Here is a 26,661-nt window from a genome sequence, read left to right on the forward strand (position 1 = left end):
GAAACCACCATTCTACTGTCTGTCTCTGTGATTTGAATACTCTAGGTACCTCATATGGGCGGAATTATACAGTATTTGTCCTTTTGTGACTGGCTTATTTCACTTAGCATAATGCCTTCAAGGTTCAACCATGCTGTAGCATGTGTCAGAATTTCCTTCCTTTTTAAGGCTGAAAAATATTCCATTGTCAGCATGGGCTGCCTTTATTTTGTCCATTCATCTGTTAATGGACACTTTGGTTGTTTCCACCTTTTGGCAATTGTGAATAATGCTGCAATGAACATGGGTGTACAAATATATCTATTTGAGTCTCTGCTTTTGATCGTTTTGGGTATCTATCCAGAAGAAGTATTGCTGGATCATATGGTAATTCTATGTCTAATTTTTTGAGAAACCACTATGCTGTTTTCCACAGTGGCTGCATCAGTTTACATTCCAACTACCAATGCACAAGTGTTCTAATTTCTCCACATCTTTGTCAAAACTTGTTATTTTCTGTTTTTTGAAAAGTTTTTATATTTATAATAGTCATCCTAGTGAGTATGAAGTGGTATCTCATTGTAGTTTTTTTTTGTTTTGTTTTGGCCATGCTGTGTGACATGCGGGATCTTAGTTCCCCAACCAGGGATCGAACCTACTCCCCCTGCAGTGGAAGCGTGGAGTCTTAACCACTGGGCCTCCAGAGAAGTCCCTCTCATTGTAGTTTTGATCTGCATTTCCCTAATGATTAGTGATGTTGAACATCTTTCCATATGCTTATTGGCCATTTGTATATCATCTTTGAAGAAATATCTATTTGAGTTCTTTGCCCAATTTTTAAATTGGGTTATTTGTTTTCTTGTTGTTGAGTTGTAGGAGTTCTTTACAGATTCTGGATGTCAACCCCTTATCAGATATATGGCTTACAAACATTTTCTCCTGCTCTGTGGGTTGCCTGTTCACTCTGTTGATAGTGTCTTTGATGCACAAAAGTTTTGAATTTTGATGAAATCCAATTTATTATTTTTTTCTTTTGTTGACTGTTTTTGGTGTCACAGCTATAATTTAGGTATTTTAGATGATTTTCTTCAATTCAAATATTGGGGCCAAAATTCTCTCCATTTTTCAGTTGGAGAAACTATTATGCAAAGAAACTGATGGGCTTATTCCATCCCAACATTAGTTAGTAAGCTCTGGGCTGAGAATCCATATTCTGGGCTCTTCAGGACTCTCGTTTGACGTGCAAAACAAGGCAGGTACCTTGGTGAGAGTTGGAGCAAATCTCCAGAGTAATCTTCAGGGACCCTATAGTTTCATCAAGCCCTAAAGTGAAAAGAAAAAAAAAAATTGCCAGTTTTTATCTTTTTCTTTGCCAGTCATGTATAAGTTTCCCCCTAACGTTCTAAATAGAAAGCTTCTGAAATGGAGAGTCTGTGAAATATTTTAGAATGTATTCATTTCTGGGCACTGACTTTTACTAGAGCAAAGAGTTCCCTGTTTAGAATGAATCAATGGGCTGGTTACACTGTGTTACCATGTCCTCAGGAGAGGAAATCTGAAAAGCTGCAACCACTGCCCGTGCCAGAATTGTATGGCTTTTGGTATGCTAACAAGAGCGCAAGTAATCTGTCATTTCACCATTGTGGAAGAAAGTTCCTCCGCAGCGCCCCCCCGCCCCGCCCCCCACCAGCTCCACTCACCACTTAGGTTCTGCAGTAAAGCTATAAAGCAATGGGTCTGCTTAGGAGGGTTTCTGAAAAGAAAGATAAACACTGTGGGGCAACAGGATGGGCCACAATGAAAGGAACTCATTATGAATCTGCTCAACAGCCCAGCCTCCTTTCCTAGTAAAACTGGAGTCAACCTGATCGTTTCAGGGGCGGTGGGTAGAAAGGGGACTTTTCCAACCCAGGGGAGTGTGGTGGGTTTTTTAGTCTCTGTCTCTCTCTTCTTGAAGGTCCAAGAGTTGTAATCCTGCTCCGAGTTCTGCAGGGAGATCATCTAATGGTGACTTCGAACTTAGCGACAGCTCTCCCCGGGTGGCAGTGAGCACTGTCCCTTGTGTCCCTTCGGGGCATCAACAAGCGCACTTGGAAACTTTGAGCCTCGGGGAAGTGCTCGCCCCGTTTGATCCTCTAACCCTCCGTGCCCAGAGCCCTTTGGAGAAGGGACGAGCTAACTCCGCCGTCCCCGTGACGCTGCTGCTCCCAGCCCTCTCACCCCACACTCTAGGTAGTCAGGGGTCTAGAAACAAGCCCAGCGGCCGCACGTTCCGTGCACCCCGAGGGTGAGCACTTGACCACCCTCGGGAGCCGCTTTCCTCCGACTTCTTCCCGCTTCTGGTCAAACGGGAAAAAGAGAGAACTGGGGGAGCGCGGGCGAGCGACGGCGCGGCGAGGAAGCGGCGGGGCCCAGGCGAGCGCCGGCCTGCGGGCGGGCGGGGCGGGCGCGGGAGGGCGCGAGGGGGGCGTGGGCGCGGCGGCCCGCGCGCCCCGGCGGCCGGGCCAGGGGGAGGGGCGCTGGCGGGAGCGGCGCCTCCCGCCCGGGGTGAGCGGCGCGCGCGGCGGCCCCGCGGCACAGAGGGCCAAGCGGGGAGGGAGGGCTGGAGCGCAGACGGCCGACGCGCGGCGCAGCTGCCATGGGCGCTCACTGACCCGCTGCTCAGCGCGAACTTCCTCGGCGGCGCGGAGCTCCCCGGCTGGCTGTGCGTCTCCTCGGCCACCATGAAAGGTAGGGCGGGCTTCGGGGAGCGCGTGAGGGGGCGAGGTGCATCCGGCGCGGACTTTCTCTGCTTGGAGCCCCGGGGGACACCCGGTGCTTGGTTCGTGCGCGCACCCTGGGGGCGCCCCCGGCTCCGGAGTCGGGTACCGCCGGAGACCTAGAGTTTGGGGTTTTGAAGCGTGTGCGTATTCCGCTCCCCATCCTGTCTCTACAAAGTAGTTTGAAGCCCCAAATTATTGTTTACGGGTTCCAGTTCCCAACTTTTTAATTGAAAAAATATGCCCAGGAGAGTGGAGGCATCATCATTCCCCCCCCAACCCCCAGTCGGTTCTCCGCTCTGGAGCACTCCCCCCTCTCCCCAGCGTCCTCTCCCTCCCCGATGTTGCTGTTTCCCCGTCCAAGAAGTCGATGGGCTGCTGGCCGGGGGTTTTCTCTGGGACTCGGGGATGTTCTCGGTGCGCCCTCCCCACATCTGGCAATGATTAGGTGCCCGCGGAGTTCAGCTGGCTTGGGAAGTGCGTTTGGCATCTTTCTCCATCAGACCCACTGACTGGAAAATAACTGTCCTGGGTTCCGCGTCCCTTCCATGTGCCCGCCTGCAGAGTTGTGCCCACGTGTGTTCAGGGGTGACACAGTCCCCCGGGCGGTATCCTCTGCAGGCCGGTTTAGGGAAGTGTCAGATGTTATCGTACCTTTAAACGGAATCGCGAGGAGAAGGGCTTCTCAGGGCAGCCTTGTGTTTAGTAGAAACCCGAAGATTTGTCAGCAGAATCCAGATTTATATGTGAGATAAATAATTACAGCGGAGGCATCCAAGGGAGCCATTTGGAGATGGGCCGGCGTGGTGTTTACACAAGACTGGAGACCTGGTTTTGCGTTAGGATAACACATTTCTGTCCCCGCGCGGGCCGGACTCGAGTGAGGGTGCTGGGTGCGAAATGCCATCTAACCGCGGGGACCGAGTTTCCAGTCGCCCAAGACGACGCGATGCGACCGCTTTGACTTGCAAGCGTTGCTGACCGAGGCGGGCGCCCCGGGAGCCCCACAGACTTGGAAAGTAACTTTTGGCTCTAGGTTTCTCTGAAACGGAGTTCACGCTGAACACTCCGGAGCGGTAATGCCAGTTAGCTCTCCTTCCAAGGGAGTTCTGTGTCCTCCTTTGGAGACCCAGGGTAGGGAGGGGACAGAACACCAGGTGGAATGGGGCCCGCCCCAGGGCCAGAGAAACAAAAGACAGGATACTACTCTCTGGCTAGAGAATTTCAAAAGGCAGTGGTGTGTGTTCCTTCTCTCTCCATCTCGGTTTCTCTTCTCTCAGTTACATTCTAGGAAAGGAGCACTTTCCTTAGCACTGATTGAAGGATCCTCCCAGAAAGGAAAGAGTTCACGCGGCTAAACTTTACTCTGGGGCTCAGTTACCATCATTTTAGCCAGTTAATCTTCTCATTGCTGGTCACTGAGGCCAGAAGGTTTTGAACTCTCAGAAAGATAAGCCAGCTACTCATTTCATCAGCTCCCATGTGTGTTCCGAAACTCTGAAAATCTTGTTATGCTTTTGACTGGGTCAATGACTGTTACTACAGTTTGGGTATTTTTCCAGTGTTAATTCAAATCTGCAGAGGAAGACACACCTACAAGTTCTAAACATATTTTTTGCGTGTGTGTGAGATTTACACTGCATTCTAGACCAGCTTGCAGACCCCCTGGAGAAGGCTCATTGCTTACTCTCTGTGGTCTGGGCACTGCTTCAAAGGCCCCTCTTACCTTCTGCCCCAGTGGGAATGGGGAGCTGAGGGACTGAATCCCTGGGTAGACTAGTCACTTTGAAGGCCTCTTTTAAAACAAAATATTCTGTGAGAGGTTTGCTTACCAACTATTGCCATGTAACTTGCATTTATTTGTCTGGTTTGTGAGATGCGGAAGGGGGGGAGCAGTAATACTTCTTTAGTACCTATTAAGTGCCAGCCCCTGTGCTCCACTCTCTATAAGCCTTCCATCAGTGAACCCTCTCAACAACCCTGTGAGGTAGGTATTTTGACCCCTACATTATAGGTGTGGAAAAGGAGTCTAGAAGAAATAGAAACCAGCCTAGGAGGATGGTAGGCATCTAAAGACAAGCTTTGCCAGTTTCCCTGTGAGGCTTGGAGAGACCTAGGAGACCAGATCCGATAATCTCTGGACTAGAAGAAAAGTGAATCTCAGGCAATTAAGTAGCCAAGTAACTCGAAGTTGGTGCAGCAGCCAGGAAGGGGTGGAACCAAGAAATTGGACACAAGACTTTTGAAGCCAAGCAGAGTATGCTTTTAGCCAAAAAAGGAAAGCTGCCTTTACCAAGTAGAATTATTTTGATGATTTGCCATAGGTAACCAACACAGAGTCTTCCTTGGGTTCGTGATTATGTCGTATAGCTATTAACTCATTATGTTTAAGCCAACATTTCATTAGAATTTGATTTCCCTAAATAATAGAAGTCAGTGACAAGCCTTGCAAATGCTTAAAATTAAGGTATTAACCTAAAACATTCTTTAGCCAAATAGAAAATTAGTGGACATCTTAGAAGTTACAGAAGTTTATCTGCCAAAGCAGAAATTCAGCTACTATGCGAGACAAATACCTTTTCAGGGTGCCTATTTGCCTTTCTAATTCTGATGTTTAAACCTGGGATATAGCCTTTGTAAAAACCCAGGCCTTTGTAGTCTAATTCCAGGTCTGCCATGAGCCACAGCGCCACCTATCCGTTGCGTTCAGCAAATCTCTGTCTCTGTTCTATTTCCTCCATCTCTGGAGTCACAAGTACCAAAATAATGACATCATTATATATTTTCCAGAAGAAAATTACTTGCCTTGTTGCTGCAATACTTGAAGTGTTCCAAACTGATTAAAACATGAAGCTGGTTTTAATTTATTTCTAATTACATTTTCAATTAGCTGTACTGCGCCATAAATGTCATGGTTTTTAATAAATATTCACATCCTTTATGAAGGAATCTGACTCCTCTAGAGTTAGGTGTGTCATTAAGAAGTCACACTTCTAGTCCTGGAAGTTGGGAATATTGGTGAGTTTTAATACAGCAGCACTTGTTACCTAAGAGACGGCCGGAAACAACCACGGGACCACAGTGGTTCAAACCACTGTTCTAATTTAACACAGGGAGGAGGTTGGTGCCATCAAAACATAGTGTCCAGCTGCTTATTTTTGTGCTTTTGTGTGTAAACATTTCTGAAATGCTGTCTGGCAATAATACCTTTAAAATGCACTAGTAAGCAGTATACTTCTCCTACTGCCTGTTGTTTTCCCAGACCCATGGTCTCTTTGCTTTCCCAGTGTCTAAGATTTCTTGTCCTTAACTGGGATAAGCAGGCACGCATGTAAGGGCTGACTGCATTTAGCATTGAAAGAATCATGTTTTCTGCAGGGAAATGGAAACAAAGTGAGACCTTTTTCCTTTCACTGATTGGGAATTGGGGCTGCCCTTCCTCTGGAAGACAAATTTGCAATCCAATTACACTTTTGACTGTTAGTTTGAAGATGCTTGACATTCTTAATCTGAGGTTTAATTATTGCTAAGTATAGATCTTCCCTGTGGTCTCCTATGCAATTTTCCAAGATTGTTCCCATCCCCTTAGCACTCCTCCCCCCCCACCGTGCGGCTTATCCAGCAATAATGGTGTGGATGGGAAAAGCTGGAGTATGATAGCTTTAAAGCTATAGCATAACTAGGTGTCTAATTTTCTGAATTAATGCTTATTCTTAAAACATTATTTCAAAACTGTTGATGTAGCTGCTGCCAAAGTAAGTTAAATGGCCTTTGAAGAATTAGTTTTCAAATGGTAAAATAGACATTTAAATTTTGTGATAGGAAAAGTCTGTTTTGCCTCGGGTAAACCCAGTACGTGAGTGATCTCTCAGGGGGACAGTTTGGTCCACATGTCTCCGTGTGATGGGAAAAAGAGGTCAGGTGCTAGGAGAGGAGCCCAGAGTGGGCAGAGGACAGCCTTCCTGCTTTTGGGGGCAAATCAGAGTGAAAAGAATCAGGCAGTTGTGGGCCAGGGGACAGTGTTCTAGGTAATCAAAGTGATCATCTGTGAAAAAAGTCTACCCGCACTGTGGGGTTGGCTCTACCAGGCTGGTCCTGCCTTTTCATCTTCTGCTCCTATGCCATTCCGGAAGGCACAGGCTCTCTCAGCTTCTGGAATTCCTGACTGTGGCCTGGAAGCAGGGAACAGTGTTGTGAGTTGGAAGATAAAAGCCAGGGACAAGTTAATCTGTACTGTGGTTAGTGCTGCAAACAACTTCTTAGGCATGACTGATGGGCCATTTAATATCCCCACTTACTATTTTTCCCTTTAGTAATAGCTAACATTTATTGAGCACCTGCCATGCCAGACATTATTTTTTTCTTCATTTTACAGTTAAGAAATCTTAGACTTAGAGAGGCTGAGTTACTTGTCTCAGGGCACTAAGCTAGTCAGTGGGGAAATTAGTATGCAAATTCGGACAGTCTGACTCCAGAATCCACATGTAACACCTCTAATTTAGGCTCCCTCCTAGCCACACCCTAATGTTTCATTCAATCAACCCAGCTTTGTTAAGTACCTACTGTGTGCCACGATCCACAGATACTGAGTGAGCAAGGTAGAAAAGGTCCTACTGTCTGGGCTTAGACTTTAATAACCTGGCATCAAAGGTCTGAAGAAATTGCTGTGCTCTTCAACCAGTCACTGGAGGAGTCTCTCTAGGCTGGAGCTCCTGCAGAGATAAGGCGGATTCCAGGGTTGCTGCCTTTTGTAGAATTTATCTGCCGGGAGGTTTTCTTGTGATTGATTGAATGAGTGTGAATGGCTCCCTAAAGCCATGGACTCTGGAAACAGTCCCTGCATTGTTTTGCTGACAGGTTTGCTGTGAGACAATGAAACATTGTCAGAATTGCTTTTCAAGAACAGACTGTAACCACCAGTAGGTGGTCAGTAATAATAATAATTTAAAAATAGTAGTAGTAGTAGTAAATAAACATCTTAAACAAGGGATAGGGAGATACTGACATTCTTCATAGAAAGTATTTTATTGTTCACTGTTGATAACACAGTTTCTAACCACACCAACAATCCAAAACTTGCAGCGGGTAACTTTTCAATCAAGCAGTGATTTGATTTCTTTTTAAGTGAATGATGTTTGAAGGGCCCAAACCAAAATAGTACCTTGAACAGGTCCTGCTGATTGCTTAAGGGACCTTCATAATTATATAGCAGTGAAAGGAGAAATTAGTAATCCAATTTAAAATTCCAAAGAGATCCTAGGAGCTTTCTTAACCCCTGAATTTATCACAAATAGTCAATCAATACTCTTAAAAAATATGAAGGAAATATGTTTTTCAGCATGGGAGGAGATTTAAACATTTATTTATTTATTGGACTTGGATATATTAAATATGACTCCTTTATACTTCCTGAGTCATTTGAGATTATAACCTTGTATCACGTGAAGTCATATGCACTTGCCTAAGAGGTTGGACATTTGACATTTCTGTGTGAAAAAACTAACTTGTCATTGGTTTGTGGAAATAGATGCACTTCTTTGGGCGTAAGTCACTTCCTTGTGACATAGAAATGTTTGGAAACTAGCTGATGTATATATATATATATATATAAAACATTTTATTATTCAAAGCCAAAATAATCCAAATTTATAGTTAATAATATATACTTTAAAATGTAACCATTTCATAAAATGTAATTATATGTAGTGTTCCCATGAGTTGAACCTGACAATTTTAGTGTGGTGAAGAGTGTGGGCTCTGAAATCAGAGGGCCTGGTGACCACATGCAAGCTACTTAACCTACTGGGGCCCCCAGTGTCCTCATCTGTCAGATGGGGGAGCTACTGGATGCCTTTTTTTTGGTTTTATTTGTTTTATTTTTGTTTTGTTGGTTTGTTTTGAGGATTAAGTAGGTTAGTATAGATCAGTTGTTTAGAATGGTGTCTAGCACCTAAGGAGAACTCAAGACATTTTAGGTGTTAGAATACTGTTTAGTTATAACCTGCTGCTTTCTCCAGGCAGAACGTAATTGCCAATTATGAACCATCTTATGTTAAGTTAATCAAGTGATACAGTTTCTGCCACGAAGAAAAAAGTTCAAAAAAGTTCGGTTTTGAAATGAAAGTAATTTTCAATTTACAAATGTGTGGTACAAAGACCTGGGAGATGGGAGAAAACTGTGCTCTTTATGGGAAACAGTTTTACTACTGGTCCATCTCCAGCTGCCATCACTCGTGTTATTGTCATGTAGTCAGAAATCAGCCCTACTGAAAATGCATGGACCATATTTACAGTGAAGTTTGTAACTATAGTGAAAATGGTACTGTTTTCTCATTTGTTATGATCATGCTAGGAAATTAGAAAATATATGTAAATACCTTTAATTTACCTAGGAGCACTAATTTTCCTGGAGCACTATTGTTCAGGTACCTACTGATGGTGACATAATGTTTTTAAAGATTTGTATCTCAAATCCAGTGTCCAGTTTTGTCCAGTAAGGATATGACATCAAAGAGTCAAAACATAAAACAAATTTATCTGTAAATAAGTCTTAGGACAGATGTATGTGTATGTATGTGTTTTTAACCGTATGACATCATGTCTATTTCACTGGTAATGTTAATTTTCTATTAAGCTGTCATGTTTCTATTTTATTTATTATTTAAAATTAGGCCATCAAGTCCTAACTAGCTTTCACTTATTCTTTGTGTAGTATATTATTTAAATATATTCAAATATTCTTTATATTAAATATAGTTAAATATTCTTCATTTAGAATGTTATTGAAATATAATCAGATATTTAGTATGTACATAGCCCCTGTCCTCGAGGAGCTTGCAGTCTGATGGGCAGGGTAAGACTTATGCATAAACAATTGGCATTAAAGATAGAAGGTGAAAAGTACCTTATTTGAGGTCCAGATAAATGCTGCTGTAGGACACAGGAGGAGATGGCTGAGGACAGGAATATTTTCCTTTGGAGGGGAGATTCAAGCTGATTCATTATCTCAAATTATATTTCATGTTTCAGGTTACATTGCTCTAATAGTAATTAGAGGCAAATGGTGCATCAGGGCCACGCTGAAACCTTCAAGTAGGACATTTCAATGTGGGAGATGAGAGAGAATCAAATACAAAGTTTTCTAGAACTTTGTGTCCTAAGCTCAGTTTTGGTCCATCATTCGTAATTAATTATAGTATGTTACTTTGGTATAATTGTTTGGATAACCTAAACATAAAGTTAAATGATTTCAGAACAAAACAGATATATCAGTTTTTTTTGTTTTTTTTTAAAATTAATTTATTTTTTTATTTATTTATGGCTGTGTTGGGTCTTCGCTTCTGTGCGAGGGCCTTCTCTAGTTGTGGCAAGCGGGGGCCACCCTTCATCGTGGTGCGCAGGCCTCTCACTATCGCGGCCTCTCTCGTTGAGGAGCACAGGCTCCAGATGTGCAGGCTCAGTAAATGTGGCTCACGGGCCCAGTTGCTCCGCGGCATGTGGGATCTTTCCGGACCAGGGCTCGAACCTGTGTCCCCTGCATTGGCAGGCAGACTCTCAACCACTGCGCCACCAGGGAAGCCCGATATATCAGTTTTTGTTTGGTTTGGTTTGGTTTTTAAACAGAGACTACTTATTTTGTGTGTGTGTCTCCAGAGAAATGGACGGCATTAGTTTTTCTTGCCAAATGACCCATGCAGTTGACCCCTTTCCACGGTCCTTATAAAATGTGGGGCAGGGATTCAAGTCCTCGTCCTGACTCTACTTGACCAAGGTGATTAGATGAGAAGGCCCCTCATAAGAGAAGGGGAGACATGTCACCTCCCCTGTAGTTACTGTGAATGATTGATGTGGGGGTCAACATTTTGAGTCTCATATTTATTTACTTTTTAAGTTGTTGAAATGGGCCTGCTGGAGGAAATCTGGTTTAGCCTCCACTACCAATTTAGTGGTAAAAGTTACCGAAAAAAATCCCTTCAATTTTGTTGAACGATAAAGGAAGGAAAAGAGTATCGTATCTCCTTATCAGAAAAGCAAGTTTTTGAAAAGCATCAGAGTTACAAGTTGTGCCAGAAATTGGAGTCACTTTATGTCTTTACAATTTTGACTTAAAAAAAAACACCCCTATGCCATTGAACCGAAAAAGGGATCCTATTGCTGTAAAACATAAAATTCAGAAAGCAGCTGAGTAATCAAAATAAATGTCTTGTACTATTTGGAATAACCTACAAGTATTTTTAGCAGCCTGTGGGACCGCACTGTTTTGTCCTAGCGGTGATGACACTACAGGAGCCGGGGCTGCATCAGGGTGGAGACAGTACAGAGTGGACAGCAGTGCTGAGCCCGGCTGGAAAGAGAAGTTTAAATTCAGCCTCGCCTCTGTCCACGGTCCTTCAGCCTGGCTCCTAAAAGCGCCGGAACTTGTTCTGATCGGTGTGACATTTGTTAGAACCTACTCTGTGCCAGCTAGTGAAGGCTGCGAGTCCACACCTTCTGGGCTGTCGCTCTAGGGTGAACTCTGCTCGCCGGCTCTTTGGAGCAGGGGACCTTTTCTGGTGGTCAGCATCCACTGGACCCGAGCACTTTTCTTTTTGTCTACCTGACTTTTATCTCCCCTACACATTCCCTTGTTTTGTTTGCTTGACTTTAGTTCTTATTTTTATCAAAGTTAGAGATGCGCATAGTTTAAAGAGTCAAAGAATATCACATTTATTATGAAAAACAGCAATTTCCTGCCCAACCCACTTCATTTCATTGCTTTCCAGTCCCCAGAGGCAACCTCCTGAGAACATTTTTTGCATTTTCTTTTGGCATTGACTTTTCTTTCAATTCTCTACCTAGAACACACCATCCCCAAACCCTGTAGCTTCAAACAACAGATGTTTATTTGTTCATGACCCTGCGATTCAGGCTGAGCTTGGCGGGGATGGCTGGTTTCTGCTTCCCGAGGTGTTGGCCAGGCTGGTCAGCCTCGCTCCATGGCTGGAACATCAGCGGGGTGGCTGGAAGGGCCCAGGGCTGGCTGCGCTCTCCCCTTTCCTTTAGAGTCTCTCATCCCCCAGGGATCCTCTCTCCTCAGGTGGCCTCTGGTCCAGCAGGGTACCTGGACATTTCCCATGGCAGCCAGCTGCCGAGGGGGTGAAAACAGAAGCTGAAAGGCAGAGGTCTTGGAGAAGACCTAGGCCCTGAGGTCACCCACTGCTACTTCTGGCAAATACCATTGGCCACAGCAAGTCACAGGGTCCTTCCAGATTCAAAAGAGTGGAAATGGACTTGCACGTGGAGGGATGGAAAAATTGTTGGTGGCTCTTAACGCGGATGAGCTACTATGGCCCCATGTCCTTAAGTGACATGCTTTGGGCACTTTTTGTTTTTATTATTATTATTATTTTGGTTTTAGGCATTATATATTGACTTCCCTTTATAGCAGATGAGGATTTAGTTCTTTTACCCTTCACCTCCACCTGACAACCATCACGGACACCTCCTGTTGCCCCCTATCATCCCAGTATAGTTATATCACAGTCTGGCCTAGATCGATATTCAGTGTTTATATTATTAAGACGATGTCAATGCTGTTCACAGCTGACTTATATTTCTCTCTTGCATAACTGTGTTTCCTCTGGAATTGGTAATCCTCTTGTTATTTTGTTTGTTTAGCCTCCCATGTATGTTTACATCGACATTCACCCCCAAAGTCTCTTCCACTGTCCTCCATCTCTGTGCAGTGTGTTCAAACATAGTAGGTATTACCGCATTTTCATCTTCTTGAAGAAATCTTTCCTGGACTCTTCCGACCTACTCAGGGTTAGGGTTAAGGTTAGGTTAGGGTGCACACATGCAGGTGCACACACACACATATACGCACATACATCTTTCTGGGTTTGTTCCTTATTTCAGTGGAAATAAGTGGAATAAGGCTTTCGCCAATGACTTCTCGAGAAGAGTGTGCATGAGAGGTACATTTTTGAGGAATCTGTAGGTCTGAAGAGGTCTTTATATTACCTACTTATTTAGTTGAGAGATTTCTCTGTTGGAAATAATATAGCTTTAGAATTTTGAAGGCACTGGTTTCTTCTCTTTTAGCTCCAGTTTTGCTGGTGAGACATGTGAAGCCATTCCTTTTTTAAAAAATTCTTGTAAGTAATCTTTTTTTTTTTTTTTTCTGTCCAGAAGCTTTTGAGTTTTCTCTTTGTCCACAGGGTTCTGAAGCTTTATGATGATGTGCCTCGGAGTGGATCTTCTTCCTTTCTTTGTGCTGGGAAGTGATGTGCCTTTTCATTCTGGAAACTCATATCCTTCAATCCTAGAAATACCGTTACTTATTCCTCTGATGATTCTTTCCCTCTATTCTTTTCTCCTGGAACACCTGTTATTTGAATATTGGACCCACTTAATTGGTTGTCTAATATTTTTCTCGTCTTTACTCTTTTCTATTTATTTGCCCTTTTTCTGCTTTCTGGAATATTTCAACTCTGTCTTCCAACTCTTCTATTAAGTTTTCATTTCTGTGATCATAGTTTTAATTTCCAAGAGTTCTTTCTTTTTCTCTGAGGCTTTCTTTTTTATTATAGCATCCTGTTCTTCTTTTATGGATACATTATCTTCTCTTATCTCTACAAAGATATTAATGGTAGGATATTTTATTTTATTTTTATCATTATGCATAATGTGTATTTCCTCCAAATTGCTTTATCTGGTTTCTTTATTTTCATCTTTGTCTTTTCATGTTAGAGGCTGTGTCACGTGTCTGGTGTCTCCTCATGTATAAGAGCAGAGTATTATAAACATTAATTAGAAGCTCCTTGTTTTGGTGGATTTTGTGACCTGTGACTATCACTCTAGGCTGATCTGGCTGGGCTGTTCCATTGGGGACCTCCTGGAATGAGAATCATTAGTTTATTTTTCTCTTAACCGGCCAGATTCCCCAGGAAGAACCTTCAGTCATTAGCCTGGAGGATACAGTCTGGTTGGCTGAGTGGGAGAAGAGGACTGAGTGTCTGAACATTCAGTATGAAAATTTCCCCCTTTTCCCCTGATTCCATTACAGTTCCCCTCATCTCAGCTGTTGCTGGTGTCCTCTGGAGGAGGACACCATTTGTGTTCTTTTGTTTTAATTTCTCTGAGTAATAAATCTTCCATCTTCTGCTGTGGTCAGGGAGGGACAGTCACCCAGCTCTGTGAAGGGCCTGGGAGGTCAAACTGCTTTATTTTTCATATCCCACACAGATCACCCATTTAAAGTGTGCAATTAAGAGGGTTTTATATATATATATATATATATATATATATATATATATATACACACAAGTTTTGCAACCATCATTACATTCAAGTTTAGAACATTTTCATCACCCTCCCCCACCCCAAAAACCCATGCCCATTAGCAGTCACTCCCCATTTCCCCCCAAAACTCGCAACCCTAGGCTTTAACCTGCTTTCTGACTATGAACTGGCCTAATGTAGACATTTCATGTGAATGAAATCATACAAGATGTGGTCTTTTGTGACCTGCTTCTTTCACTAGCATAATATTTTCAAGGTTCCTTCCTGTTGTAGCATGTATCAGTACTTCATTCCTTTTTATTGCTGAATAATATTATATTCACATTTTGTTTATCCCTTCCTCAATTCGTGGACATTTGGATTGTTCTACTTTTTTACTATTATGAATAATGCTGCTATAAGCATTCATGTACAAGTTTTTGCATGGACATATGTTTTCATTTCTCTTGGGTATATACCTAGGATTAGAATTGTTGGCTCATATGGTATTCCTATGTTTAACCTTTTGAGGAACTGCCAGACTGTTTTCCAAAGTGGCTGCACCATTTTGCATTCCCACCAACAGCATATGAGGGTTCTGATTTCTCCATCTTCTTGCCAACACTAATTGTCTATCTTTTTGATTATAGCAGTTGCTTCTTTTTTAAAAAATTTATTTATTTTATTTATTGATTTTTGGCTGTGTTGGGTCTTTGTTGCTGTGCGCAAGTTGCGGCGAGCGGGGGCTACTCTTTGTGGTGGTGTGCAGGCTTCTCACTGCGGTGGCTTCTCTTGTTGCGGAGCATGGGCTCTAGGCTTGCGGGCTTCAGTAGTTGTGGCTCATGGGCTCTAGAGGGCAGGCTTAGTAGTTGTGGCACATGGGCTTAATTGCTAAATGGCATGTGGGATCTTCCTGGACCAGGGCTCGAACCCGTGTCCCCTGCATTGGCAGGCAGATTCTTAACCACTGTGCCACCAGGGAAGCCCTATAGCAGTTGCTTCTTAAACATATGTTCAACAAGTCCTCCTATTTTAGCCTCACCTTTATTCTCCTTTCAGAGTGGCCTGTGTCCCAAATTCCTTAGCCTTTTCAGGATTCTGGGGTATAAATCATCACTTCTCAGCCTTCTCTTTGCTAGCACAGAGTTCAGTTTCCTGGGTCTGTGAGGTCAGCAACCACCATGGTGTGAAACTTGAGGGTCCGTCAGACCTGGGTCTTAGTGTTGGTCTGGCTGCTCACAAGTCGTGGGACCTTGGATCAAATTACGTGACTTCTCTGAGCCTCAGATTTCTCACCTATAAAACAGAGAAACAACAAATGGGAAGTAACTGACATTCAGTAGATCTGAGTAAGTATTGGTTCTCTTCTCTTCCTCAAACATGGTGGATACGCAAAAAGAGAAAGAATTCCTTCAGGAATTCATCCGCTCGTGGGAGAGAGAGACACATGTATAACTCTATAATCTACTTACTTTTTAACAACAATTACTGAGTTTCTGTAGCATGGCATAAATGTGCTAGTTGCTGAGGGTACAATGTGATAAGTTTCCTGTCTTCCAAAGACTTTCCATCTGGTGAAGTCAAAACCAGAACTGGGTAAGCTGGGATGAAGTGAGAGAGTGGCATGGACATATATACACTACCAAATGTAAAATAAATAGCTAGTGGGAAGCAGCCGCATAGCACAGGGAGATCAGCTTGGTGCTTTGTGACCACCTAGAGGGGTGGGATAGGGAGGGTGGGAGGGAGATGCAAGAGGGAGGGGATATGGGGATATATGTATACATATAGCTGATTCACTTTGTTATACAGCAGAAACTAACACACCATTGTAAAGCAATTATACTCCAATAAAGATGTTAAAAAAAAAAAACAAGAAAAACAGAACTAGAATATAAGGCAGACGGAAGTAATTGCTATCACACTGATACAAAGGGAGTGCAGGGGAAGGAGAGGTGAATTCTACCCATAAGGATATTGCACAACTTGGTCCACAGATTGATTGGAACATATTAATATGTATGACTCTCAACTCTCCAAGCCAACTAAACTAAACTTCACTTGAGCTTGTGGTATTCTGAAATAGCTAAGCTCAAAGAATAAATCAGCAGCAGAATTCTGTTTTGCGTTCTCCATCACTAAACCTCTGGCCAGCGTGGCCCTGTGCCAGTTACCAAGGAAAGTAAAAAAATAAATAAAAATCGCATTTTGAAATAGGCAAGCAAAAGACAGTATAGTCCATAGGTATTACAACAAAAATGCTATAGTACAGCTGTGGCAGCCAGGAAAGTACGTGCCTGTAGACATAAATCTCCAATTAAACACGTTTTGTTATTTAGGATGTTAAGGTTACTTCTTCCCTGCACACTAACTGATGTCAGAAGCAGGGATCAAGTTATGGCCACTGCAGAACTTAGAGGTCTTAAATCTTAACAAAATCCTTGCTCGTGTTGGAGTGTAGCAGTTATGTGACGTAGATTGTGTCAGAGACAGATTTTGAAAAGTGGCAGGTTGCAAAGGTGACTGGATATCCTTGAGGGATAATATCCTTATTTGAGCCCATCACCTCTGCAGGCCCCTGGTACTATAAAGAAAATCCAGGATGCATTTAGTCTGGGTCCACTCAGTGTGAGGAAAAGGTTTTGAGAACAAAGTATAACCTTGCACATAATATCAGGCTGTTTTTCTTCCTTAAACCCATCTGCCAGCTATGTGGGCCCTGTTGGAGTCTTTCACCCTCTCAAACTTTCAGGCATTGGGAACCGCTGACCTCTCCTCCTCTCTCCTGTGACTCTTGTAGTCTGATGTGGCTGTCCACACAGCCGCAAGCCCCATCAGCTCCTGCCCCTTTCTCTTTCTCCGTTCCTGAAATGTCTCACTGTATCACCAGCCTGAATCAGCTGTTTGCTAATCTGCACAGCTGGGGAATCTGGCCGGGGCTCTGGGGACACCTCCACTAATGGAATGTCTACTAGGCGTTACCTGCCCAACTCGATGCAGCTTTTAAGGATGAGAAAAGTCAACTCTTGAAAACATTGAGTGAAACAAAGTTGAACAACTTTTTTCTCTCTCTTTCGGCACATCCCTGAGTCGCTAATGGTTCCAAAGTTGCTATGAATTTCCAAGAAAGGGATATGGTAGGCAGTAACTCTTTTTTTCCCTCCAAAGAATAAACACTAGGAAAGATTAAGACGCTTCTCCATGATACCTTCCCTGATAATCCCAGTAAGACGTTCTCTGGGGTCCTTTGTACCCCTCATGTCTCATATGATTTAGTATCTAATTATAGAGTTGGATGAGACAGAGATTTGTATTCTTTTAGGAGCTGCTATAAGAATTTCTCATCCTCTTGGGATGAGGGTTAAGAAGCAGGACATCCTCTTTGAGTCCTGTATTAGGGGTCGCCTGTAAAGCCTTTGTTTCAAAAAAAAAAACAACAACAAACCTTTGTTTCTTCGAACCCCTAATGGGTTGGAGTAGGTTAATTTGGAGGCAGCGCTGAATTGCTTTAATAACAAAAATATGAGACATTTGAAGTTCCCAGGGAAATTTCAGGAAGGAGAGAGGAGTCAGTCAGACTAAATGCTGCATGGGAAAAAGACCAGAGAGGAAAAAGAAAACAAACAAACAAACTAATGGTAGGTCTGCTGAAAAGAAGCTTTAGGGAGAACACTAATGTTTTAAGCTGTTTGCTACCGGGAGCACAGTGTAATCTGTTTTTTTGTCTCCACTGTGAGTTCTTCAGTGATGATGGTTCCTTGGCCCACAGCGTGTGCATGTGAGCAGATTCTTTTGCGGATGTGTCTCTGCAGTGGAGGGGCTGGAGCTGGCAGGGGAAGCTGACGTCTGGGTGGCATCGTTACCTATATTCATGTCCCATCAACTCCACTGGTCTATAAGCACCTGTTTATTGACTGAGTGAATAAATGAATGCATGGATTTCTAAGCAGAAGAAGCAGATAAGGGTTTCTCTTTAACTGAGACTAGACCGGACTTTGCAGGCATTAATGGGAGAATTACTTAGGAAAGCCAGCACAGACTAGGGGTTTAATATGTATTTGTCGAACTAACTAATCACTGAGTCAGAGAGAAAAAGGTGCTGTTCTTTTGCTTGTAAGCACGTTCTTCCATCTAGAAAGAACTAAAGCTTTAATCCTTGCCAGAAGAAGACGACTTGAATCATGAAAACCTGGATTTCTAGATTCCAAGCAAGATCTCTTCGCTGTTCTCTGAATAGGGAAACATGGTAAAATACAAAGATTTCCGACTTCTCCATTGTCTTAGGAGTAGTTGTTCTCTCACACATGTCTTCATAACACTTCATAACAAACTAGTGTGCTGAGGTTCAGCACACTGTGTGGTAGATATCACACATCTTGGGTTTTTCCACATTTCAAGGTTCGGTTATAGCCAGGCCCTGTGTCCCATCTGTGGGCTGAAAAAGATGATCACAGAGGCTCTATTTCCTACCTACATGTCTCTTTTCTTTGAAAGCCTGTCAGCTTCTTGAGGGAAGGAACCATGTCTCACTCATTTGTGTACCCCACTGCCTGGCAATCTCTGGTCCATAGTGAGCGCAGAGTCAGCGCTTTTGAACTGAACTGCATGTGGGGGGAAAGCTGGGTGCTGGTGCAGTGATGGTGACCAACTCAAGAATAATTGGTTGGACAATAGCCAAGACATGGAAGCAACCTACGTGTCCACCGACAGATGAATGGATAAAGAAGATGTGGTACGTGTATACAATGGAATATTACTCAGCCATAAAAAGAGTGAAAGAATGCCATTTGCAGCAACATGGACGGACCTAGAGATTATCATACTAAGTGAAGTCAGTCAGACAGAGAAAGACAAACACCATATGATATCACTTAGACGTGGAATCTCAAATGTGACACAAATGAGCTTATTTATGAAACAGAAACAGGCTCACAGACATAGGAAACAGACTTATGGTTACCAAATGGGAAAGGGGGTGGGGAAGGGATAAATTAGGAGTTTGGGAGTAGCAGATACAAACTACTATATATAAAATAGATAAACAACAAGTTCCTACTATATAACACAGGGAACTATAGTCAATATCCTATAATAAACCATAATAGAAAAGAAAAAAAAAGAAGAATTGGTTAGGTCTCCCTGGAAAGGCCTGGTCTTAACACTTTGACTTGTCATCAAAAGTATCCTTTAATTGCACACCCACACCTGGCAGATGTGTGAAATGACAAGTTCGTTATCAGTGTCATAGGAATTGCACCGTGTCCATGTGAGGAGGGAGATTTGGGCTTTTGGTAGAAAGCATGGCTGACATAACATTGCCCTTGTTTCCAGTTCCCTACCTTTAGGAATTCCCAAGCAAGTCTGTCTTTTGAAATGCATTTACTGGGAAACCATCTGTCAGTCCCAGTTACACAGTGGAAGGAGAGTGGGGAAGGATTTGGCCGTCCTTGCAGGAGGCATGCTGGACTCCTGAGATGCCACAGTTGGTGGAAGAGGTGACCCCAGAGCCTGGCATCTGCAAAGGAGGGCTTTAGGCTCAGTTACGTGAAGATAACTTGACCCTTTGGACAGTTGATTATTCAGTCATTCATTCACCCAAGTTTATTAAGCCTCTGCTCTTTGACAGGCACCATTCTAGGTACATGGGATTCATTCATGAAGTCAGACAGAAAAAAATTTCTGCTCACAGCATGCACGATGACACACACACACACATAAATGAGGATGATACCAGAGAGTAATATTTAAATAGGATGGTTTGACACAGAGTGGCTGGGTGGTGGTCTGGAAAGGCATCTCGAAGATACCATACCTCAGCTGAGACCTGAATTAGAAGGAGTCGCCTGAGGAACAGGAGGAAGAGCACTGCAGGCAGAGGGAACAGCCAGTGCAGGGACACTGTGGTCTTTCTTAGAAAGCGTGGTATGTTCCAGGAGCAGAAGGACAGCCACGTGAGGAGCGTGGTGGGCGAGGGGAGGGTGGAGCAGGTGGAGACGGCTGAACTTGAGTCCAGCACTGACCCTGCACTTCCGGCCTCACTGTGGTTAATGCTCTGTCTTTTCTTCTCCCGCAGACGACTTCGCAGAGGAGGAGGAGGTGCATTCCTTCGGTTACAAGCGGTTTGGTGAGTTCTAACAAAGCTCTGTTCCTTCTCTGTGCTTCATCTGGGATATGGTTACATGACCATGGCTGGACCTCTGACACACATGAACATGTGTGCCTCTGAGGCCCAATTTTGGTTGGAAATTGAGTTTCTGTATAACAGGTGGATGATTTCTCAGAGAATCTGAGGCTAGTGGGACAGGAGTTACGCCCAGGCATGGGGAAGTGATGGGATGCTTAGGGGGGTTGGCTGAATACAAACCTGATGGCTTAACAGGCAAAATATGGTGGGAAAGGTAAATCTGTGACAAGATAGGCATTTCTCTATTTTGAGATTTAGAAAACATCTTTTCCCTTTTTCCTCAGTCCCCATATTCATAACTTAGTGTCAGTGGAGAAATGAGAGGAAGACTTTTTTCAGGAACCCAGCTAGACACAGGTGCTCCAAGGTAGTCTGAACAGTGGCCCCTGAAGATATCCTCATCCTAATCCCTGGAACCTGAATGTTACCTTATATGGCATAAAGTGCTCTGCAGATGTGATCAAGTTAAGAGTTTGAGCAGGGGAGGTTATTCTGGGTTATCCGGGTGGGCTCTAAATGCAAGCACAATTGTCCTTATAAGAGGGAGGGAGAGGAAGATTTGACTGCTGAGAAAAGAGGGCAATGGGATGATGGGAACAGATATTGGAGTGATATGCTGTGCAGGTGGAGGAAGGGGCCACAAGCCAAGGGATACAGGTGGGCATTGGAAGCTGAAAAAGGCAAGGAAACATTTTCTGTTCAGAGAACTCTGGTGGGATTGCGGCCCCACCAACATCTTGATTTCAGCTGACTAAAGCTGATCTCAGACTTCTGGCCTCTCACACCGTAAGAGAAGAAATCTGTGTTCTTTTAAGCCACCCCGTTTGTGGTGATCTGTCCCAGCAGCCACAGGGAACTAATCCACGCTTCTCTGCCTACTCACGGATGCTCTTCTGTCTTTGACCACACTTCCCAGGATCTGCAGTTGGGCCTCAAACTGCCAGTGAAAACATTACAAAGTTCCAGAGACAGTTCAAGGGAACTGAGGTTTTTCTGTCCAGCCCGTTTCTGTGCCTTGGTCAGAGGAAATGAGGAATAGAGGATAGAGGAGAAAAGAATGAGAGTGTGTGTGTGTCTGAGAGAGAGGGAGAGAGAGAGAATATGAAAGGGAATAAATCTACTTCCTGTTGCTTAAGAAAAATCCTGGCTGGACCTTGATTAAATTTAACATCCCCCAGCTGCTCTGGCTCCCTCATTGCTTTAGCATTTTTCCTTCTGGATACACACTTCTGCATTTCTTTCTGGGACAAAAAATAGGGCTTTAAAGTGAGAATGCAGTGGCACGAAGCCCACGGCCCCTCCGTTCATGTGCTGGCAGAGAGGCTTCTGCCCACCATGCTCTCCCCTCCCCCATGCTACTGTTCTTTATCTGCACAATGACTTGTTTCTGCATTGGTACCATGTGTTATTCTGCTTTCCCATCGTGGGTTCACTGAAGGTTGTCATAAGAGTGAAGAGGAAACCAGACATTATAAAGGAAAGAAAAAACAAAACAGAAATTAAAAGGCAGAAATAAAGAGGAAAATCAAACTTGTAAAGATAAGGCAGAATAAATGTTGACGTGCCTGTGTATTTTGGAGATCAGCAGATTTCAAATCTCTACACAGAAATCGGTAGAAATATGAAGAACCAAGAGAAAAGAGTGACCTTGAGAGAAATTTTATTTAAAATTTCATGATCCTGTAACTAGCTAGATGGGCAGGGATTTGGTGGAAAACACAAAAACATAGTAAGTTGCTGAAAGGATTTAATTTATGGTGGTTAAATTGTGTGTGGAAACCATAAACTGATGACTCAGAGGGGAGACATGATAACAACGTACAAATATTGGAGAACCAGGGAGACGTGGAGAGAGTGATACCAAGTGGCACAAGTAGAAGAAGAGAGGAATGAAATTAAAAGAGAAACTTTGGAATGAGCTATGAGAGAGACATCCCGAGGCTGAGAATTCTTGGGTTCAGCTTTTAGGCACAGTGATGGATAGGGGTGGAGTAGAATTTTGGAAATGGAAGAGGCTTTGCGATGATTTATATCAGCCTTTACTTTTTTAAAAAAAATTAATTAATTAATTAATTAATTTTTGGCTGCGTCAGGTCTTCATTGCTGTGCGCGGGCTTTCTGTAGCTGTGGCGAGCGGGGGCTACTCTTCGTTGCGGTGTGCGGGCTCCTCATTGCGGTGGCTTCTCTTGTTGCAGAGCACGGGCTCTAGGCGCGCGGGCTTTAGTAGTTGTGGTACGTGGCCCCAGTAGTTGTGGCTTGCGGGCTCTAGAGCGCAGGCTCAATAGTTCTGGCACATGGGCTTAGTTGCTCCGCAGCATGTGGGATCTTTCCGGACCAGGGCTCGAACCCATGTCCCCTGCATTGGCAGGCGGATTCTTAACCGCTGTGCCACCAGGCAAGTCCCTCGGCCTTCACTTTTACAGATAAGGAAGGTGAGGCCCAGATAGATCAAGTCCTTGCTCAAGCAGGTTAGCTGGAGCTGGGTTGGATGCTGGGTCTTCTAACTCTCAGGCTAGCGTAATTTTGAGGAAGGGTCCAACAGTGAGATTGAGGTGACCTCTGAATTCCTGTGTCCTAGAAGTGTCCCTGCAGTTCTGGAATCTTAAAGTGGGCTTGACACCAGTCTGGCTCCACCAGGGAGACCTCATCACTTTCACGGGGCCTATAGGACTCTGCACCTGGTTTTATAGAAGATAAATGGGTTTCTAGTTCCTAAGGTGTGGCCAAGGCTGGTCATTGAAAGCAGCAGGACCAAAGAACCCATTCCTTCAGGTATGATTCAACTTTAATCATTAAAGGAAGACAAAGTTGGTGAAAGGTGGTGAGTGGGAGGCATCCGGAGACCAGGCAGTCCTGTCGGCCCCGCCCCTACTTACTCCTGTGACTTGAGTCACTTCCACACTGTGGGCCTCAGTGCTGCATCTGCCCTGTGGGCAGAGTGACACCTGCCACGGTAGTAAGTCTACCTCACAAGCCTTTGGTGAGACTGAGAAGGATAGCAGATGGACCAGTGCTTCGAAGTTGCAGCACTGTGAAAACAAGGGTGGTGTAGCCACTTTCCTGAGATTTGAGGCTGTTACACTCTTCAGACATCTTGGTCCAGCCTCTGCCAAATATCAAAATGCGGCAGGTCTGAAATCTCATTCCTGAAGAGAGATATAAAGATGAACATGGTAATATCATTGGCTTTTATTTTTGCAGAATAGACTGGATAACATATAGGGGTTAGTTATTGTCTAATTTTAGGTATGTCTTGTTTGTGCAAATACAGTGGTCACAGCTTGAATTTAGGCTGCAGATGAACCAGGGATTAATTATTTGCAGGGCAAAGGGGCCACTATTTTAGCAAATTGTCTGGTAGCTTGTTTCCAAAGTTATTCATATATAGTTATTCAGAAACATATGCTACATAAAGTCAAGGCTTGTTTACGTAATAATACTGTCCTTTTTCAAATTCAGTATAATATTTAATAAAGAGCAAAATGGGTGATCATCTCCAGTAATCTAGTATGTGATGGTATTATTTTAAGATGGTCATCCCTTGTCTAGTCAAGAATTCATTGTTACATTTTGGTCTCAACCAAGGCTTCTATTTTTCTTCCATCTCTCTATATGTTCTGCTTGTTAGCCCCTTTCCCAAGGTTCTGGGCAGGTGTCTGGAGAAGAGATGAAGTTAAATCTGGTGGTATGCACTTATCTGCTCCTCTGATGAAAGTTTGGATGAGGGTAAACTTTGAAAGGTTAAGGAAGTGAGCATTTTCAAATTTTCATCAGGCTCTGCAGGTCAGCAGCGTTTCTTGGCCTCAGTGTGCAGAGCTGATTAATTTGGGATGTAACTATAGTTACAGTTTGGCAGAGTTCATTCTCTGGAATGTGGAGTACCAGTATATAAAGTTTTATTTTCTATGGATAAAATATGATCTATACTACAATGATATCTTTCTACTTATTTCCCAGTTACTGTTTTCTTCAAAAATATCACACATGGCTCTAGTATCCTTAATTATTATAGTTAGCAGAAAGGGAAAGAGAATTCATTCATATTCTACGGGACAAATATGAATTCATAAAATTTGGAATTTGCAATAAGTTGCTCCAAAAATGTCTTCTGAAATCTTCTGATTAGTCATGTGATTAACATGAGTGCATTCAAGTTAAAAAAATTTTTTTTCCATTAAAATGATAGAGTAGGAGGAAGGCAGAATGTCATTTCAGCTCCAAGGGATAAGTGCATCACAGTTCCAGAGAACGGCAGAAGTGTGGGAAGAAGGGTGACTTCCAGATCCTGCTTTTTAACCCACGGACAAATGATGGCAACAAATCCAGCTCACATTTGCTTATCACTTTTATCTTCCCAAAGGACATACTAATGTAGTTTTCATTCACCACGACTCCATGAGGCCAACAGGCCAGGCGTCATCTTTCATATTTGATGGCTGCTTGTCATCTTTTCGGGAGGCAGTGGGGTGCAGTGGTTGGGTGTGTGGGTGCTGGAACCAGGTGGGTGGCTTTGGATGCAAGTTCCAGCGCTCACCAACTATGTGACCTTGGGCACGTGATTATCCAAAGCTATGAAGTCCGTTTCCTCACTTGTAAAGTTTGGGTCATCACAGGCCAACTCCATAGGGCTGTTGTGGAATTAAACATGCTGCTGGGTTGGCACAGTGCCTGGCACACTGTGAGGATCCCATAAATGTTGACCAATATCCTATTATCAGATTCCTTCTTGAACCTTTTGATCCTGATGCTTGAACATGGTACTAGGGTTTAGTAAGCCCCTGGAACCTTCTGATGTCCTGCAGCCTCATGGATTCTGGCTGCATCACACCCCCTGCTTTCCTGCTAAAAGCTGGGAGAGGCGAGAAGGCTTGGGGACATGGCTCTCTGCCCCAGCACCCTGGTGGGCAGTGTGGGAGCCTAATGGCGAGTACCACCCTGGGTGTCCTGGGCCCTCCCTCTGGAGCCTGCTTTGCCCCTTTTCTGTGCTGGGGGGAAGCGGGGTGGGGGGACAAGACTGACTTTGTTTCATTGGTTGTATTGGGTTCTCTTGTATTATCTTTGGAGTAGGACCTGGTGTAATAATAGGGTGTCAGAAGTTGGACTGATGCAGGAATCAGAGGCACGTGGTTCCTTCCGTCTGTGAACGTCGTGGGTAGATTTAAGGGTTGACAGTGAGCAACTGGGGGCAGCTGGAAACATTTTTTGTTTGTGTTTGACGAACAAAGCTTTGACAAAAGTGCTTCCTTGGGGCTCAGCAATAGGGAGTGTTAATAGCTATGAGAGAATAAGATCTCAAAAATTGCAAACTCTGAAATAGTAGCAAAAAGTACAAGGAAGCGTATTCTATGGAGTAGAACTCAAATCTTTTGTAAAAACTAAGTAGAAAAATTCTAAGAGAACTGCTGAAAAATTACATAAGGGTAAGAGTCCAAAAAGGGGTACCGGATGCCTTTTCCTAAGTGTGTTCACCAGAGTCAGTTCTTGACTTTTTTTTTAGAAAAAGTGAGTTTTGTTTACCTGCAACTTCACAGGCCTCCCTCTACTTATAGTTTCACACAGGCTTTCTTCCCTTGGACAATAATTTTGGCTTAGCAAGAATATTTTTAACAGTTTAACCTGCACAGTGCAGGGCATGTGGGAGCAGCTTGAGAGATCTGTGTGGAATAGAATGCAGCCCTGCCCCAGAACGCCCCCGACCCTGCTCCTTTTTTTCATCATCCCCCCCCCCCCCCGCCTCCTTCCTAACCCGCCTTCCAAAGAGATAACGTATGAAACTTCAAATCAGGGACTCTAGTTAAATCATGGAGCTGTGTCTTCACAAGAGGGCTTGAGGAAGTGAATGTCTAGAAAGTGCAGAGGACCACTTGGGCTTCTGAAAACTAGCAACACAGGTATGCTTAGCCAGAAAGAAAGGTTCCTTCTGACACACATGGTGAGTTTCTGCTTTCAGTGTAGAGAGGGTTGCAAGAGTTGACCAAGAGGATGATGAACTCTCTTTGGGAAGCTGCCCAGCATAAACACTTGGCCGCCCCCTCTTCTGGATGTTTGGGCTTGGGGACCAGGCTGCCTGTCTCTGCTGTCCCTGGACTCTTCCCAGAAGCCTGGCTTCACCTTTGGATTTGGAGAAGGTGCCGCTTTGAAGTCATCCACCTCCAACCATAAAGGAGGGCTCCCCGCATTCGTCTCCACACAGCCCTTCCAGACCGGCACCAGCAGAGTTCACCCCTTTCCCTGATAAGAATGCCAGGAATTTCCATCATTTCCTGTGGGGAATGACTAAAGAAGCCCAGCGTGAGACTGTCCTTTCAACAGCACCTTTTCCAAACATCTCTAAATGGAAAGGGTACCACGCCAGGCAAAGGACTGACCCTGGGCAGAGAGATAAGTGAGGAGGAGAGGCTGAATTGGTGCCCCTGTGGGGTTTCTCTTCAAAGCCATTTGCTTCCTTAGTGGCAGAGTCTTCTTTATTTGGCTTTG

The 26,661-nt window shown here is 43.9% G+C and overlaps 1 protein-coding gene across 1 annotated transcript in view; it reads left to right on the plus strand.

Annotated features, from left to right (window-relative positions):
* Positions 1–2,503: 2,503 nt before the first annotated feature.
* The window catches only part of COLEC12 (collectin subfamily member 12), a 203,995-nt gene continuing 179,837 nt past the window's right edge, over positions 2,504–26,661 (plus strand). Inside the window, exons 1-2 of the mRNA XM_068563561.1 lie at positions 2,504–2,709; positions 20,074–20,124. Of these exons, the coding sequence (XP_068419662.1) occupies positions 2,703–2,709; positions 20,074–20,124 (58 nt within the window). The 5' untranslated portion in view covers positions 2,504–2,702. The remainder of the gene's footprint in view (positions 2,710–20,073; positions 20,125–26,661) is intronic.

Source organism: Eschrichtius robustus, chromosome 14 (assembly GCF_028021215.1).
Source record: "Eschrichtius robustus isolate mEscRob2 chromosome 14, mEscRob2.pri, whole genome shotgun sequence".
Lineage (NCBI taxonomy): Eukaryota > Metazoa > Chordata > Mammalia > Artiodactyla > Eschrichtiidae > Eschrichtius > Eschrichtius robustus.